Source organism: Hypanus sabinus, unplaced genomic scaffold (assembly GCF_030144855.1).
Source record: "Hypanus sabinus isolate sHypSab1 unplaced genomic scaffold, sHypSab1.hap1 scaffold_964, whole genome shotgun sequence".
NCBI lineage: Eukaryota > Metazoa > Chordata > Chondrichthyes > Myliobatiformes > Dasyatidae > Hypanus > Hypanus sabinus.
Window position 1 is genome coordinate 20,983 of NW_026781820.1, and position 19,042 is coordinate 40,024.

General features: G+C 58.4%; 1 protein-coding gene across 1 annotated transcript in view; it reads left to right on the forward strand.

The window, feature by feature from the left end:
- Positions 1 to 5,804: 5,804 nt before the first annotated feature.
- aip (aryl hydrocarbon receptor interacting protein) overlaps positions 5,805 to 19,042 on the forward strand; it is a 101,937-nt gene continuing 88,699 nt past the window's right edge. The window contains exons 1-4 of the mRNA XM_059963188.1: positions 5,805 to 5,957; positions 8,118 to 8,297; positions 10,239 to 10,427; positions 14,991 to 15,167. Coding sequence (XP_059819171.1) covers positions 5,859 to 5,957; positions 8,118 to 8,297; positions 10,239 to 10,427; positions 14,991 to 15,167 — 645 coding nt within the window. The 5' untranslated portion in view covers positions 5,805 to 5,858. The remainder of the gene's footprint in view (positions 5,958 to 8,117; positions 8,298 to 10,238; positions 10,428 to 14,990; positions 15,168 to 19,042) is intronic.

The window sequence follows — 19,042 nt, forward strand, 5'->3', positions numbered from 1 at the left end:
GCTGTACAGTTTGTTTCATAACCGTTATTGGAAGCATTTACCTTTGACAACATTGAGGACACTGGAGATTCGGGGTACCAGTGTCGGTGATTATCCAGACGACGGTTTGTTGGTCTGTGAAAATGGAGTTCCTAGAGGCAAATGTGGAGGAGACTGAGGTTCATGAATCGTTAATGCTGATGTGTCCAGACCCTGTTGAGACGGGCAGCATTTCTGTTCTAGAGAGAACCAAAATCCTGCTGGTGCGCTTGGGAGCCTGCCCGGAGGAGGCGGGTGAGCGCTGTTTGGAGGCATTGTCGATGCACCCAGGGTTTCGAGCTGCTTGTGCGGACGTGTGCAGCAGCATTGGGCTGATACCGAATTCAAACGAGAGCCAGTGGTGGTACGGCCTGGGGGAAGTATCTGATGGTGAGACCCTCTTCGTGGACGCTGCGAAATACCACGAGGGAGCGGAGTTGACTGCTGAAGACACCTCGGAGAGAGAGAGGTTGCGGCGACTGGCCCCTACAGCCGTGGAAGACGTAGGCAGCGTGTGTATGGATTATATTGCGTTGAAGAGGCGCACTGTCAGTGACCAGAATATGGCCCTGAGGGCCGAAGAGGCGATGGCCTGTCTGAGTGGTGTGAAGTGGTTTAAGGTGCTGGATCTGAGGAGTGGATGTTGCCAGATCCCGATGAGTGGGGCCAACAAGGAGAAGACGGCCGTTATACATTCCCTAGGAGTCTTCGGGTCTGAAAAGATGCCACAGGGCATATCTGGAGCCCTTTCAACCTTCCTGCGGGGCAGGTGGAAGACCATAGGGGATGTGGAGGCGTTTGGAGTTTTGGTGTATGTGGATGATCTCTTGGTGTTTGGATTTGCCTCAGGAGAATATGAAGTGAGGTCGTTGCAGGAGCAGCTGAGAACTACCGAGTTAAAGTGTTTTCGGGACACGTGCCAGGGCTGGCGAAGGTCGCAGCTCGTGAGTGACTGTCTCTACGGAACCAAGTTTGAAATGAAGACGGAGAGACTGGAGAAAGTGATCTGGAACCAGTCAGAAGACTTACAAGTTGGAGAGAATGAAGAAAGTTGTCTGACTGAGGGTAATAGCAAACTGAGAACCCGGAGAGGGGAGTTTGGGGAGGTGAAGAAATTACAGACAAATCTCAGAAGAGAGAAGCGGAAGCTTGAAGGGAACCTGAAGATGACCATCGACAGTTCAAATGAAGTGCAAAACCTGAAAGTTGATCTGGAAGAAGTCATGAGGAAGAAAAAGCTGGAGAGAAGTGCAGTGAATACTGAACAGGAGGTTGAAGAGACTGCGGGAGCAGTGCAGGCCACGTGTTTCCGTTTGGAGAAGATCAAACAGCAGCTACCGATCACAGGAATGAGGAAGAATACAGATTTGATGGATGATGTGCTGGATGTGTGGTACATGCTGCCTTTTGCTGACTTTCCCTCGATTGAGGAAGAGACTTTTGGCCCTTCTCCCATTGAGTCAGGTGTAGCGGGGAGGGTTAGCTGTGTGCAGTGTGGGGCATGAGTGAGAGGTTGAGAGAGGAGTTGGTAGTGGGCCCAAGGTATCCCCAGTTGTGTCCGAGCCTGAAGGGTTTAGGTGAGGGGGTACGGAGGCCTCAGAAGGGTTAGGGAACTCCCAGATAGTTGGCCTAAGTAGCGCCTGAGGAACAGGGCGTGAGGGTTACTGTGTGGGGAGGAGATGTCACTGTTTGTGCTTGGGTTTCGGTGTGTTGGCAGGAAAGGTGGCGAGTTATTTAGTAGTCATGAGGACATGACTCTTATTTGGTGGAGGGAGAGTGTAAAGGGGGTTTCTTCTTTTTTCTTTGTTACTGTTGGGAAAGGGTTTCCTTTTGTTAACTCGCAGGAATGCTAATTTACTGCTAACCAGAATGGTATTCCTTTGTAAACCAAATGGGGATTAATGTTCTTTCTTCTGAGTCTGTAAGCTTTTGTTGACAGGCTTTTGGGCAGATCGGCGCGAGGGGGTCGAGAGAGAGGACGCAATGCTCTAAGCTGGGCGAGGATCGGACCCCAAAGGGGGGTCCGAGGCCGGGAGATTCTCCAAGGAGGGGGGGGGGATGAAGCTAGATGTGCTTGGTTGACCACTCGGAGGGTCCTGAGCTGTTTGGAGAGTCGAGGAGTTCGGAGGGTCCTGAGCTGCGAGTCGAGGAGTTCGGAGGGGATCGAATGGTGGCCAGAAGACTTCAGTAATTGAGCTCCAACGTTTGTGCACGAAGTGGTTTGGACTTTGATAAGTTTGGCGCCTTTTCTTTAATTTTCTCTTCATATATACTGTATCGTTATTAATCACTTAGTTATAGTAACCTTTATAAATAGTACTCATTTAATCGCTTATGGTGCACTGTCTGTTTGTGGGCGAGGCGGGGACATCACACAGCATCCACACCAGCTGATTACCCAGTTTGGCGGGGCCGAAGGCTGCTCCCCCTAGACGAAACGAGCTGAGCGAGCCTGAGGCGACCCAGGGGGTTACACAAGATAAGAGCCCACGGAATTACAGGGGAGTTTCTAGCTGGGGTGGAGCATTGGCCGGTCGGCAGAAAACAGAGAATGGGAATAAAGGGATCCTATTCTGGCTGGCTACCGGTTACCAGTGGAGCCCCACTGGGGTCGGTGTTGGGACCGCTGCTTTTTACGATGCGGCTCAATGATTTGGACTATTAGATTAAAGGATTTGTGGCTAAATTTGACAATGATACAAAGATAGGTGGAGGGGCAGGTAGTGTTGAGGAAACAGTGAGTCTGCAGAGAGACTTAGGGGGATGGGCAAAGAAGTGGCAAATGAAATACAAGGTTGGAAAGTGTATGGTCGTGCACTTTGGTGGAAGAAATAAACGGGCAGACTATTATTTAGATGGGGAGAGAATTGAAAATGCAGAGATGCAAAGGGACTTGGGAGTCCTTGTGCGAAATACCCTAAAGGTTAACCTCCACGTTGAGTTGGCTGTGAAGAAGGTGAATGCAATGTTGACATTCATTTCTAGTGGTATAGAATATAACAGCAGGGATATGATGTTGAGGCTCCATAAGGCACTCGTGAGACCACACTTGGCAGTATTGTGTGCAGTTTTAGGCTCCTTATTTCAGAAATGATATACTGACACTGGAGGGGGTTCAGAGAAGATTCACGAGAATGATTCCAGTAATGAAAGGGTTTCCGTATGAGGAACGTCTGGGCTGCATTCCCTGGAGTTCAGGAGAATGAGGGAGGGATCTCATAGAAACATTCTGAATGTTAAAAGGCCTGAACAGATTAGATATGGCAAAGTTATTTCCCATGGTAGGGGAGTCTAGGACAAGAGGGCACGACGTCAGGATTGAAGGACGCCCGTTTGGAACAGAGATGCTGGGAAATTACTTCAGTCAGGGGGTGGTAAATCTGTGGAATTTGTTGCCACGAGTGGCTGTGGAGGCCGGGTCCCTGGGTGTGTTTAAGGCAGACAGACAGGTTCTTGATTAGCCAAGGCGTCAAAGGGTCTGGGGTGAAGGCAGAGGAGTGGGAGTGACTGGAATAATTCGATCAGCACATGATTGAACAGCAGAGCAGACTCGATGGGCCGAATGGCCCACTTCTGCCCCTATAGCCCAGTTTTGCGAGTCACTGGTACCCAGGTCCCAGCACGGTTCAGGTGGAGCCTGTCTCATTGGTAACAGCTCCCTCCTTCCCCAATGTTGGGCCAATTTCCAGTGAATTCAAACCCACACTGCCTAATCTACCTGACCCCAAGCCAACTTGTACGTGGCTCAGTTAGTGATCTAGGGGTTTACCATCCTCTTGGTTCTGCTTTTTAATTCAGTCCCCAGCTACTCAAATTCCCGGAGCAGAACCTCTTTCCTCATTCTTCCTGTGTCGTTAGGACCCACATGGACCAAGGACAACTGCATCTTTCCCCTCCTCTGCAGGTCAGATTTAGACGTTCTGAACCCAGGCAACACAGCCTTTGGGGACGGTCCACCCTTGCGGCAGAGAGCTCTGTCTGTTCCCCTGACTGTACTGTCCCCAGTTACCACTACATTTCTCTTCCCTCCCCCCTCTGGAATGACTGCCTGAACCACGGTGCCACAGATGGGTTCCTCGTCCCTCCGACAGCCCCCACTCTCATCCACACTGGGGGGCAAGAACCTCAGGCTCCTCCGACACTGTCTCTTGGATCCCACGACCCGCCTCACTGGCAGTCACAGCCTCTTCTCCCCGAGCACAGACCTAACTTGAGGCGGACGGGCTAATGGGCGTGACTACCTCCTGAAACAGGGAATCCAGGTAACTCTTCCTCCCCCCACTCCTCCCCGATTTGACCTCCCAGGTCACCAACTCTGAGCCAGTCGTGGTCCTCCCGATCCTGCATCATCCAGGTAACTCTCCTCCCCGATTTGACCTCCCGCATTAGCCAGTCGTGGTCCTCCCGATCCTGCATCATCCAGGTAACTCTCCTCCCCGATTTGACCTCCCAGGTCACCAACTCTGAGCCAGTCGTGGTCCTCCCGATCCTGCATCATCCAGGTAACTCTCCTCCCCGATTTGACCTCCCGCATTAGCCAGTCGTGGTCCTCCCGATCCTGCATCATCCAGGTAACTCTCCCCCCCGATTTGACCTCCCGCATTAGCCAGTCGTGGTCCTCCCGATCCTGCATCATCCAGGTAACTCTCCCCCCCGATTTGACCTCCCGCATTAGCCAGTCGTGGTCCTCCCGATCCTGCATCATCCAGGTAACTCTCCTCCCCGATTTGACCTCCCAGGTCACCAACTCTGAGCCAGTCGTGGTCCTCCCGATCCTGCATCATCCAGGTAACTCTCCTCCCCGATTTGACCTCCCAGGTCACCAACTCTGAGCCAGTCGTGGTCCTCCCGATCCTGCATCATCCAGGTAACTCTCCTCCCCGATTTGACCTCCCAGGTCACCAACTCTGAGCCAGTCGTGGTCCTCCCGATCCTGCATCATCCAGGTAACTCTCCTCCCCGATTTGACCTCCCAGGTCACCAACTCTGAGCCAGTCGTGGTCCTCCCGATCCTGCATCATCCAGGTAACTCTCCTCCCCGATTTGACCTCCCAGGTCACCAACTCTGAGCCAGTCGTGGTCCTCCCGATCCTGCATCATCCAGGTAACTCTCCTCCCCGATTTGACCTCCCAGGTCACCAACTCTGAGCCAGTCGTGGTCCTCCCGATCCTGCATCATCCCTACTTTATTTAATTAGCTGCAATTTAGTGACCTGCACCCTGACCCCGTGTGTGGGAGCGGGGTATAACCACTTCCGGGTGTGACCTCGGGGCTCCAACGTCATCGGGCCGGGGATGAGCCTACGCGGCGGCCCGAGAATAACCGAAGGCACCCGAACCAGGGGACCGGGAATTGCCGAGCACCGCCTACGCGGCGGCCCGAGAATAACCGAAGGCACCCGAACCAGGGGACCGGGAATTGCCGAGCACCGCCTACGCGGCGGCCCGAGAATAACCGAAGGCACCCGAACCAGGGGACCGGGAATTGCCGAGCACCGCCTACGCGGCGGCCCGAGAATAACCGAAGGCACCCGAACCAGGGGACCGGGAATTGCCGAGCACCGCCTACGCGGCGGCCCGAGAATAACCGAAGGCACCCGAACCAGGGGACCGGGAATTGCCGAGCACCGCCTACGCGGCGGCCCGAGAATAACCGAAGGCACCCGAACCAGGGGACCGGGAATTGCCGAGCACCGCCTACGCGGCGGCCCGAGAATAACCGAAGGCACCCGAACCAGGGGACCGGGAATTGCCGAGCACCGCCTACGCGGTGGGTGACGACGAGAACTCCCGAACCCCGACAGCCGGAAACACACGAAGGAAGTCGGGCGGCCGGCAAGATGGCGGAGCGGGCGTTGATGCTGGAGGCCGATGGCATCGTCAAGCGGATCCTGCACGTCGGCACCGGGCCGTTACTGGACTTTGCCAATGGCACCAAGGTAAGGCGGCGGCCAGGGTGGGTGCCCGGGGGGTTTCTGGCGGTGGCGGGCGGGCGGGCGGGCGGCTCGATCAGCACCCACGCTGCGGGTCTCAACGCGGCCCCTTCGATTGGCTGAGCCACAAATGACGGACGTGCCACTCCCGTTTCCCATTGGCGAAGGTTGTTGCCCTCCCCCCCCGACGCTCGTCGCTGCTTTCCCATTGGTGGGTCAGAGTTCATCCGTGTGTGATTGGTTCCTTATGTGGCCGGGTCCCACCGTGATTGGTGGATCTCCCTGGGATTGGGCTGCCCCGGCTGGGTGGCTGTGTTTCTGTGATTGGCTGGTCTGAGGGCCGACGCGCGGCCGTGATTGGTCCCCGTGAGCGCAGGGCGCCTACGATTGGTCGGACTGTTCCGCGATTGATGCGCATGGCGCAGGCGCTGACGATGTGGGGCGAACTGACCTGATATTGACAGACGCAGCTCGGGAGAGGCCCCAACTTTGCCCGGCCACAGGGCAACCAGTCCGTCTTTGGGCTGTGCAAACTCCTTAGCGGGCAGCGTAAATTTCTCATCTTTGCAGGAGCGGCTCAATGCAATGATGTGAAATCACCTATCATACATTATATTATAATTAGTGCAAGAAGGGGAGGGGGGGGGAGAAATGCAGTGAGCTAGTGTTGGAAGGAGGTACAGGAGCCTCAGGACCCACACCACCAGGTTCAGGAACCATTATCACCTCTCAACCATCAGGAAGGAGGAACAGGAGCCTCAGGACCCACATCACCAGGTTCAGGGACAGTTATCACCCCTGAACCATCAGGAAGGAGGTACAGGAGCCTCAGGACCCAGACCACCAGGTTCAGGGACAGTTATTACCCCTCAACCAACAGGAAGGAGATACAGGAGCCTCAGGACACACACCACCAGGTTCAGGGACAGTTATCACCCCTCAACCATCAGGAAGGAGGTACAGGAGCCTCAGGACCCAGACCACCAGGTTCAGGGACAGTTATTACCCCTCAACCAACAGGAAGGAGATACAGGAGCCTCAGGACACACACCACCAGGTTCAGGGACAGTTATCACCCCTCAACCATCAGGAAGGAGGTACAGGAGCCTCAGGACCTACACCACCAGGTTCAGGGACAGTTATCACCCCTCAACCATCAGGAAGGAGGTACAGGACCCTCAGGACCCCCACCACCAGGTTCAGGGACAGTTATCACCCCTCAACCATCAGGAAGGAGGTACAGGAGCCTCAGGACCTACACCACCAGGTTCAGGGACAGTTATCACCCCTCAACCATCAGGAAGGAGGTACAGGACCCTCAGGACCCCCACCACCAGGTTCAGGGACAGTTATCACCCCTCAACCATCAGGAAGGAGGTACAGGAGCCTCAGGACCCACACCACCAGGTTCAGGGACAGTTATTACCCCTCAACCATCAGCCTCCTGAGCCAGAGGGGATAACTTCACTCGCCCCATCAGAGAAAAGTTCCCACAAGTTATGGCCTCACATTCAAGGACTCTTCATCTCATGTTCTCAATAAATATTGCTTATTTATTTATTATTTTTTTTTCCTTTTTGTATTTGCACAGTTTGTTGTCTTCTGCACTCTGGCTGAATGCCCAAGTTTGTCCGGTCTCTAATATATATTTAAAAAGTGAGGTAGTGTCCAAGGGTTCAACGTCCATTTCGGAACCAGACGGCAGAGGGGAAGAAGTTGTTCCTGAATCGCTGAGTGTGTGCCTTCAGGCTCCTGTTCCCCCTCCCTGACGGTAACAGAGAGAAAAGGGCATGTCCTGGGATCTGAGGCACCGCCTTTTGACGGTGTCCTGGATGCTGGGGAGGCCGGTGCCCGCGATGGAGCGGCCGAGTTTAGAACTTTCTGGAGCTTTTTTCCAATCCTGTGCAGTGGATTGTGCAGCGAATCCTCCCCCCCCCCCCCCACGCCCCACCACCACACTGTATCAGGTTTATTATCACCTGCAAGTGTGGTGAGATTTGTTCATTTAGCAGCAGCAGTTCAAGGCAGTACACGATATAGAAGAAAAATTAATAACAAGTAAGTGAAAAGAAGACGCTGATTCAGCTAGTTGGAACACTCTCCGCCGTACATCTGTAGAGATTTGCGAGTGCAGCCGCTGACCCTCTCTCCCTGTGCCTTCGCCAGGCCACGTTCCACTACCAGACGATGCGGTGTGACGCGGAGCGCACGCTGGTGGACGACAGCCGGGATCGGGGGAAGCCCATGGAACTAATCATCGGGAAGCAGTTCAAACTGCCTGTCTGGGAGACCATCATCTCCTCCATGCGCCAGGGCGAGGTGGCCGAGTTCCAGTGCGACACCAAGGTAGGGCTCGTACGCCACGGGATCCGGTGCCCCTCGGCTGGGCTACACTGGATCCAGTGCCTACAGGCTCCCTCTGGATCCAGTGTCCTCTTGTTCCAGTGCTATTCTCAGCCCTCTGGATCCAGTGTCCATCCCAGGAGCTGCAATTCCTCTGAGTTGACCCTCTTCAGTGGGGCAGCCACTCCTCTGGATCCAGCAGTCCCTTGTTCTGCACAGCCTCCTCCTCTGGATCCAGCAGTCCCTTGTTCTGCACAGCCCCCTCCTCTGGATCCAGCAGTCCCTTGTTCTGCACAGCCCCCTCCTCTGGATCCAGCAGTCCCTTGTTCTGCACAGCCCCCTCCTCTGGATCCAGCAGTCCCTTGTTCTGCACAGCCCCTCCTCTGGATCCGACAGTCCCTTGTTCTGCACAGCCCCTCCTCTGGATCCAGCAGTCCCTTGTTCTGCACAGCCCCTCCTCTGGATCCGACAGTCCCTTGTTCTGCACAGCCCCTCCTCTGGATCCAGCAGTCCCTTGTTCTGCACAGCCCCTCCTCTGGATCCAGCAGTCCCTTGTTCTGCACAGCCCCTCCTCTGGATCCAGCAGTCCCTTGTTCTGCACAGCCCCTCCTCTGGATCCAGCAGTCCCTTGTTCTGCACAGCCCCTCCTCTGGATCCAGCAGTCCCTTGTTCTGCACAGCCCCTCCTCTGGATCCAGCAGTCCCTTGTTCTGCACAGCCCCTCCTCTGGATCCAGCAGTCCCTTGTTCTGCACAGCCCCTCCTCTGGATCCAGCAGTCCCTTGTTCTGCACAGCCCCTCCTCTGGATCCAGCAGTCCCTTGTTCTGCACAGCCCCTCCTCTGGATCCAGCAGTCCCTTGTTCTGCACAGCCCCTCCTCTGGATCCAGCAGTCCCTTGTTCTGCACAGCCCCTCCTCTGGATCCAGTGGACTGACCCCCCCCCCCCACACACACACACACGTTTCCTCTGGTCCCCGGTGTCGTCACTGGGACTTCCCCACCCCTCCAACGGATCCAGTGAGAAACCACCACGACCCCCTCACCCCTTGGCTTCCCCTCCTCTGCATACGCTGGCGTCAGCCCCGCCACTGGCTTAACCTGACTGACGATCCCTTATGACCTCTCTTGTTGTCGCTCTCACCTCTGCATCATGGCACCCTTGGTTCCTCTCGTCCGATCTGCCACTCCTCTAGATCCAGTGACCCTCCCTTCCTCCGGATCAATTGTCAACCCCCACCCCCACCGACAGCTTCCACTCAGGATCCGGTGACAGTCTCCTGCTCCCTGGGCCCGGTGCGTGTGTTGTTGTTTGCATTTCCAGCATCGTAGATTTCCTCGTGTTTGCAGTGTTGTTCGTCTGTGTTTGTGTTGCTCCATTTCCTCCACCGCATCCTCCTCTGGATCCAGTGTCCCACTTCACTGATCCCGCTCCGGATCCAGTGTCATTTCCTCCTCTGGATGGGAATGAGTGAATGGGAGACACCGGATCCCATGGACCCTCCTCTGGATCCAGTGTCCCACCTCACTGTTTTAGTTACCTCCTCTTTGCTCTAGATCGAGGGTCGGATTTCCTGGATACCCCCCCCCCCCCCACCATTCCATTGGATCCGGTGTCTCCCATTCACTCATTCCCTTTCCTGCTGGATCTGGTGCCCGACTCCCGCCTCCTGTCCCCAATGCATCCTCTGGATATAGCGTCCATCCCCAGGGTGAGCCAGTGTGTCGTCCCCCCCGGTCAGTTCCCTCCTTTTCCCTCTGGCACCCACGACCTAATCCCATGGCTCCATTCCATCCTCTCTCTCCAATCCCAGGGTTTGTCCCCCTGCTCCCGGTTCCTGCGAGAAAGAGACTCACTCTCTCTCCTCAGACTCCCTATCTCTCCCTCTCCCTCCCCACCGGTCTCCTTCTCCTGTCTCTCACACTCTCCCTCTCCCCATCCCTCCAGCACGTGCTGGGGTACCCGCTGGTGTCGAAGAGCCTGCGCAACATCGCGGTGGGGAAGGACCCCCTGGAGGGGCAGAGGCACTGCTGTGGGATCAGCCGGATGCACGAGCACCACTCGCTGGGCCACCCCGACCTGGACGAGCTGCAGAGCTGCCCGCAGCCCCTCCTCTTCCGCATCGAGATGCTGAAGGTAGGCGAGGTGGTGGGAGTGACGGCGTGGGGAGGGAGGGAGAGAGGAGAGGGAGGGAGAGGACGACGACGGGTGGGAGAGGACGATGACGGGTGGGAAAGGGAGAGGACGATGACGGGTGGGAGAGGGAGAGGACGATGACGGGTGGGAGAGAGGAGAGGGAGAGGACGACGACGGGTGGGAGAGAGGAGTGGGAGAGGGAGGGAGAGGACGACGACGGGTGGGAGAGAGGAGTGGGAGAGGGTGGGAGAGGACGACGACGGGTGGGAGAGAGGAGTGGGAGAGGGAGGGAGAGGATGACGACGGGTGGGAGAGAGGAGTGGGAGAGGGTGGGAGAGGACGACGACGGGTGGGAGAGGGAGAGGGCGATGACGGGTGGGAGAGGGAGAGGACGATGACGGGTGGGAGAGAGGAGAGGGAGGGAGAGGACGATGACGGGTGGGAGAGAGGAGTGGGAGAGGGAGGGAGAGGACGACGACGGGTGGGAGAGAGGAGAGGGAGGGAGAGGACGACGACGGGTGGGAGAGAGGAGAGGGAGAGGACGATGACGGGTGGGAGAGAGGAGTGGGAGAGGGAGGGAGAGGACGACGACGGGTGGGAGAGAGGAGAGGGAGGGAGAGGACGACGACGGGTGGGAGAGAGGAGAGGGAGAGGACGATGACGGGTGGGAGAGAGGAGTGGGAGAGGGAGGGAGAGGACGATGACGGGTGGGAGAGGGAGAGGACGACGATGGGTGGGAGAGAGGAGTGGAAGGGAGAGGACGACGACGGGTGGGAGAGAGGAGTGGGAGAGGGAGGGAGAGGACGAGGACGGGTGGGAGAGAGGAGTGGGAGAGGGTGGGAGAGGACGACGACGGGTGGGAGAGAGGAGTGGGAGAGGGAGGGAGAGGATGACGACGGGTGGGAGAGAGGAGTGGGAGAGGGTGGGAGAGGACGACGACGGGTGGGAGAGGGAGAGGGCGATGACGGGTGGGAGAGGGAGAGGACGATGACGGGTGGGAGAGAGGAGAGGGAGGGAGAGGACGATGACGGGTGGGAGAGAGGAGTGGGAGAGGGAGGGAGAGGACGACGACGGGTGGGAGAGAGGAGAGGGAGGGAGAGGACGACGACGGGTGGGAGAGAGGAGAGGGAGAGGACGATGACGGGTGGGAGAGAGGAGTGGGAGAGGGAGGGAGAGGACGACGACGGGTGGGAGAGAGGAGAGGGAGGGAGAGGACGACGACGGGTGGGAGAGAGGAGAGGGAGAGGACGATGACGGGTGGGAGAGAGGAGTGGGAGAGGGAGGGAGAGGACGATGACGGGTGGGAGAGGGAGAGGACGACGATGGGTGGGAGAGAGGAGTGGAAGGGAGAGGACGACGACGGGTGGGAGAGAGGAGTGGGAGAGGGAGGGAGAGGACGAGGACGGGTGGGAGAGAGGAGAGGGAGAGGACGACGATGGGTGGGAGAGAGGAGTGGGAGAGGGAGGGAGAGGACGACGACGGGTGGGAGAGAGGAGAGGGAGAGGACGACGACGGGTGGGAGAGAGGAGAGGGAGAGGACGACGACGGGTGGGAGAGAGGAGAGGGAGAGGACGACGACGGGTGGGAGAGAGGAGAGGGAGAGGGAGGGAGAGGATGACGACGGGTGGGAGAGAGGAGAGGGAGGGAGAGGATGACGACGGGTGGGAGAGAGGAGAGGGAGGGAGAGGACGACGACGGGTGGGAGAGAGGAGAGGGAGGGAGAGGACGACGACGGGTGGGAGAGAGGAGAGGGAGGGAGAGGACGACGACGGGTGGGAGAGAGGAGAGGGAGAGGATGATGACGGGTGGGAGAGAGGAGAGGGAGGGAGAGGACGACGACGGGTGGGAGAGAGGAGAGGGAGAGGACGATGACGGGTGGGAGAGAGGAGTGGGAGAGGGAGGGAGAGGACGACGACGGGTGGGAGAGAGGAGAGGGAGGGAGAGGACGACGACGGGTGGGAGAGAGGAGAGGGAGGGAGAGGACGACGACGGGTGGGAGAGAGGAGAGGGAGGGAGAGGACGACGACGGGTGGGAGAGAGGAGAGATAGGACGACGACGGGTGGGAGAGAGGAGTGGGAGAGGGTGGGAGAGGACGACGACGGGTGGGAGAGGGAGAGGGCGATGACGGGTGGGAGAGGGAGAGGACGATGACGGGTGGGAGAGAGGAGAGGGAGGGAGAGGACGATGACGGGTGGGAGAGGGAGGGAGAGGACGACGACGGGTGGGAGAGAGGAGAGGGAGGGAGAGGACGACGACGGGTGGGAGAGAGGAGAGGGAGAGGACGATGACGGGTGGGAGAGAGGAGTGGGAGAGGGAGGGAGAGGACGATGACGGGTGGGAGAGGGAGAGGACGACGATGGGTGGGAGAGAGGAGTGGAAGGGAGAGGACGACGACGGGTGGGAGAGAGGAGTGGGAGAGGGAGGGAGAGGACGAGGACGGGTGGGAGAGAGGAGAGGGAGAGGACGACGACGGGTGGGAGAGAGGAGTGGGAGAGGGAGGGAGAGGACGACGACGGGTGGGAGAGAGGAGAGGGAGAGGACGACGACGGGTGGGAGAGAGGAGAGGGAGAGGACGACGACGGGTGGGAGAGAGGAGAGGGAGAGGACGACGACGGGTGGGAGAGAGGAGAGGGAGAGGGAGGGAGAGGATGACGACGGGTGGGAGAGAGGAGAGGGAAGGAGAGGATGACGACGGGTGGGAGAGAGGAGAGGGAGGGAGAGGACGACGACGGGTGGGAGAGAGGAGAGGGAGGGAGAGGACGACGACGGGTGGGAGAGAGGAGAGGGAGGGAGAGGACGACGACGGGTGGGAGAGAGGAGAGATAGGGAGGGAGAGGACGACGACGGGTGGGAGAGAGGAGTGGGAGAGGGTGGGAGAGGACGACGACGGGTGGGAGAGGGAGAGGGCGATGACGGGTGGGAGAGGGAGAGGACGATGACGGGTGGGAGAGAGGAGAGGGAGGGAGAGAGGAGTGGGAGAGGGAGGGAGAGGACGACGACGGGTGGGAGAGAGGAGAGGGAGGGAGAGGACGACGACGGGTGGGAGAGAGGAGAGGGAGAGGACGATGACGGGTGGGAGAGAGGAGAGGGAGGGAGAGGACGATGACGGGTGGGAGAGAGGAGTGGGAGAGGGAGGGAGAGGACGACGACGGGTGGGAGAGAGGAGAGGGAGGGAGAGGACGACGACGGGTGGGAGAGAGGGAGGGAGAGGACGATGACGGGTGGGAGAGGGAGAGGACGACGATGGGTGGGAGAGAGGAGTGGAAGGGAGAGGACGACGACGGGTGGGAGAGAGGAGTGGGAGAGGGAGGGAGAGGACGAGGACGGGTGGGAGAGAGGAGAGGGAGAGGACGACGACGGGTGGGAGAGAGGAGTGGGAGAGGGAGGGAGAGGACGACGACGGGTGGGAGAGAGGAGAGGGAGAGGACGACGACGGGTGGGAGAGAGGAGAGGGAGAGGACGACGACGGGTGGGAGAGAGGAGAGGGAGAGGACGACGACGGGTGGGAGAGAGGAGAGGGAGAGGGAGGGAGAGGATGACGACGGGTGGGAGAGAGGAGAGGGAGAGGGAGGGAGAGGATGACGACGGGTGGGAGAGAGGAGAGGGAGGGAGAGGACGACGACGGGTGGGAGAGAGGAGAGGGAGGGAGAGGACGACGACGGGTGGGAGAGAGGAGAGGGAGGGAGAGGACGACGACGGGTGGGAGAGAGGAGAGGGAGAGGATGATGACGGGTGGGAGAGGAGAGGGAGGGAGAGGACGACGACGGGTGGGAGAGAGGAGGGGTGAGAGGACGATGACGGGTGGGAGAGAGGAGTGGGAGAGGGAGGGAGAGGACGATGACGGGTGGGAGAGGGAGAGGACGATGACGGGTGGGAGAGGGAGAGGACGATGACGGGTGGGAGAGGGAGAGGACGATGACGGGTGGGAGAGGGAGAGGATGATGACGGGTGGGAGAGGAGAGGGAGGGAGAGGACGACGACGGGTGGGAGAGAGGAGGGGTGAGAGGACGATGACGGGTGGGAGAGAGGAGTGGGAGAGGGAGGGAGAGGACGATGACGGGTGGGAGAGGGAGAGGACGATGACGGGTGGGAGAGGGAGAGGACGATGACGGGTGGGAGAGAGGAGAGGGAGAGGACGATGACGGGTGGGAGAGAGGAGTGGGAGAGGGAGGGAGAGGACGACGACGGGTGGGAGAGAGGAGAGGGAGGGAGAGGACGACGACGGGTGGGAGAGAGGAGAGGGAGGGAGAGGACGACGACGGGTGGGAGAGAGGAGAGGGAGAGGACGATGACGGGTGGGAGAGAGGAGTGGGAGAGGGAGGGAGAGGACGACGACGGGTGGGAGAGAGGAGAGGGAGAGGACGACGACGGGTGGGAGAGAGGAGAGGGAGAGGGAGGGAGAGGACGACGACGGGTGGGAGAGCATTTTCCCTGCCCCACTCCGCCTCCCTCTGCACCAGACACAGGCACCTACGAGCAGGAAGCCTGGGGAGGGAGGGGGAGAGGGCCGCGTGTCCCCCGTCCCACCCCATCGCTCACGCCTCTGTCCGTGCCGGGCACAGGTGGAGGAGCCGGGCAGCTACGAGCAGGAGGCGTGGGCCATGTCCGACGAGGAGAAGCTGGCGGCCGTCCCTCACATCCACGAGGAGGGCAACCGGCTCTTCAAGGCCGGCCGGGTGCTGGAGGCGACCAAGAAGTACCACGACGCAATCGCCTGCCTCAAGAACCTGCAGATGAAGGTGGGCCGGGGTCGTGGGGTCGGCTGCAGGGGTCATGGGGTCGGCTGAACTGTCGCGGGGTCGGCTGCAGGGTCGCGGGGTCGGCTGCAGGGGTCACAGGGTCGGCTGCAGGGTCGCGGGGTCGGCTGCAGGGTCGCGGGGTCGGCTGCAGGGTCGCGGGGTCGGCTGCAGGGTCATGGGGTCGGCTGCAGGGGTCACGGGGTCGGCTGCAGGGGCGCGGGGTGGGCTGCAGGGGCGCGGGGTCGGCTGCAGGGTCGCGGGGTCGGCTGCAGGGTCGCGGGGTCAGCTGCAGGGGTCATGGGGCCAGTGTGGGGCGTCAGCATGGGACGAGAGGCAAGATTTACAGACCTTTGGAGAGGAAGCCCGAGGGCGGGTTAGCAACTTTGCAGCCGACTGGAGGGTCGGCGGAGGGTGCAGAAGGTTGTCGAGGGGGATCGCGGGACGTTGACGGGGCGCGGAGCCGGGCTGAGGAGTGGCAGGAAAAGTGGGAAAAGCCCGGAAAAGTGGGAAGCGATTGACTTCGGAAGGCCGGATTTGACGGCAGAGGACAGGGTCAGCGGCAGGATTCCCAGCGGTGTGGAGGAACAGAGAGATCTCGGGCTCCACGTACAGAGATCCCGCAAAGTTCCTGCGCAAGTTGAGAGGGTGGTTAAGGTGGCATATGGTGTGCTGACCTTCAGGGGTTGGAGTTCGAGCCGTGAGGTAACATTGCAGCTCCAGAAAACCCTGGTTCGACCCAGACTTGGACTGTAAGACAAAGGAGCAGACTGCCATTCAGCCCATCAAGTCTGCTCCGCCTTTCAATCATGGCTGATCGTTCTTCCTTCTCAACCCCACTCCTCTGCCTTCACCCCAGACCCTTTGATGCCCCGGCTAATCAAGAACCTGTCTGTCTCTGCCTTAAACACACCCAGTGACCCGGCCTCCACAGCCTCCCGTGGCAACAAATTCCACAGATTTACCACCCCCTGACTGAAGTAATTTCCCGGCATCTCTGTTCCAAACGGGCGTCCTTCAATCCTGAAATCGTGCCCTCTTGTCCTAGAATCCCCTACCATGGGAAATAACTTTGCCATATCTAATCTGTTCAGGCCTTTTAACATTCAAAATGTTTCTATGAAATTCCTCCCCATCTCTGTTTTGAAAGGGTTAGGGTTAGGGTCAGGGTAAATGCAGCAACCTTCAGAGGGTGCAGAGGAGATTGACCAGGATGCTGTCTGGATTAGAGAGGGTGCAGAGGAGATTCACCAGGACGCTGCCTGGATTAGAGAGGGTGCAGAGGAGATTGACCAGGACGCTGTCTGGATTAGAGAGGGTGCAGAGGAGATTCACCAGGACGCTGCCTGGATTAGAGAGGGTGCAGAGGAGATTCACCATGTTGCTGCCTGGATTAGAGAGGGTGCAGAGGAGATTGACCAGGACGCTGCCTGGATTAGAGAGGGTGCAGAGGAGATTGACCAGGATGCTGCCTGGATTAGAGAGGGTGCAGAGGAGATTGACCAGGACGCTGCCTAGATTAGAGATGCTGCAGAGGAGATTGACCGGGATGCTGCCTGGATTAGAGAGGGTGCAGAGGAGATTGACCAGGATGCTGTCTGGATTAGAGAGGGTGCAGAGGAGATTGACCAGGATGCTGTCTGGATTAGAGAGGGTGCAGAGGAGATTCACCAGGACGCTGCCTGGATTAGAGAGGGTGCAGAGGAGATTGACCAGGACGCTGCCTGGATTAGAGATGGTGCAGAGGAGATTGACCAGGACGCTGTCTGGATTAGAGAGGGTGCAGAGGAGATTCACCAGGATGCTGCCTGGATTAGAGAGGGTGCAGAGGAGATTGACCAGGACGCTGCCTAGATTAGAGATGGTGCAGAGGAGATTGACCGGGATGCTGCCTGGATTAGAGAGAGTGCAGAGGAGATTGACCGGGATGCTGCCTGGATTAGAGAGGGTGCAGAGGAGATTGACCAGGATGCTGTCTGGATTAGAGAGGGTGCAGAGGAGATTGACCAGGATGCTGCCTGGATTAGAGAGGGTGCAGAGGAGATTGACCAGGACGCTACCTGGTTTAGAGAGGGTGCATAGGAGATTGACTAGGACACTGCCTGGATTAGAGAGGGTGAAGAGGAGATTGACCAGGATGCTGCCTGGATTAGAGAGGTGAAGAGGAGATTGACCAGGATGCTTTCTGGATTAGAGAGGGTGCAGAGGAGATTCACCCGGGCGCTGCCTGGATTAGAGAGGGTGCCGAGGAGATTGACCAGGATGCTGCCTGGATTAGAGAGGGTGCAGAGGAGATTGACCAGTATGCTGCCTGGATGAGAGAGGGTGCAGAGGAGATTGACCAGGACCCTGCCTGGATTAGAGAGGGCGCAGAGGAGATTGACCAGGACGCTGCCTTGATTAGAGGGGGCGCAGAGGAGATTGACCAGGATGCTGCCTGGATTAGATAGGGTGCAGAGGAGATTGACCAGGATGCTGCCTGGATGAGATAGGGTGCAGAGGAGATTTACCAGGACGCTGCCTGGATTAGAGAGGGTGCAGAGGAGATTCACCAGGATGCTGCCTGGATTAGAGAAGGTGCAGACGAGATTGACCAGGATGCTGCCTGGATTAGAGAGGGTGCAGAGGAGATTGACCAGGATGCTGCCTGGATTAGAGAGGGTGCAGAGGAGATTGACTAGGACACTGCCTGGATTAGAGAGGGTGAAGAGGAGATTGACCAGGATGCTGCCTGGATTAGAGAGGGTGCAGAGGAGATTCACCAGGATGCTGCCTGGATTAGAGAGGGTGCAGAGGAGATTGACTAGGACACTGCCTGGATTAGAGAGGGTGCAGAGGAGATTGACCAGGATGCTGCCTGGATTAGAGAGGGTGCAGAGGAGATTGACTAGGACACTGCCTGGATTAGAGAGGGTGAAGAGGAGATTGACCAGGATGCTGCCTGGATTAGAGAGGTGAAGAGGAGATTGACCAGGATGCTGTCTGGATTAGAGAGGGTGCAGAGGAAATTCACCAGGATGCTGCCTGGATTAGAGAGGGTGCAGAGGAGATTCACCAGGATGCTGCCTGGATTATAGAGGTTGCAGAGGAGATTCACCGTGATGCTGTCTGGATTAGAGAGGGTGCAGAGGAGATTGACCAGGACGCTGACTGGATTAGAGAGGGTGCAGAGGAGATTGACCAGGACGCTGTCTGGATTAGAGAGGGTGCAGAGGAGATTCACCAGGACGCTGCCTGGATTAGAGAGGTTGCAGAGGAGATTGACCAGGATGCTGACTGGATTAGAGAGTGTGCAGAGGAGATTGACCAGGATGCTGCCTGGATTAGAGAGGGTGCAGAGGAGATTGACCAGGATGCTGCCTGGATTAGAGAGGGTGCAGAGGAGATTGACCAGGACGCTGTCTGGATTAGAGAGGGTGCAGAGGAGATTGACCAGGACGCTGCCTTGATTAGAGAGGGTGCAGAGGAGATTGACCAGGACGCTGCCTGGATTAGATAGGGTGCAGAGGAGATTGACCAGGATGCTGCCTGGATGAGATAGGGTGCAGAGGAGATTGACTAGGACACTGCCTGGATTAGAGAGGGTGCAGAGGAGATTTACCAGGACGCTGCCTGGATTAGAGAGGGTGCAGAAGAGATTCACCAGGATGCTGCCTGGATTAGAGAGGGTGCAGAGGAGATTCACCAGGATGCTGCCTGGATTAGAGAGGGTGCAGAGGAGATTGACCAGGATGCTGCCTGGATTAGAGAGGGTGCAGAGGAGATTGACCAGGATGCTGCCTGGATTATAGAGGGTCCAGAGGAGATTCACCAGGATGCTGCCTGGATTAGAGAGGGTGCAGAGGAAATTCACCAGGATGCTGCCTGGATTAGAGAGG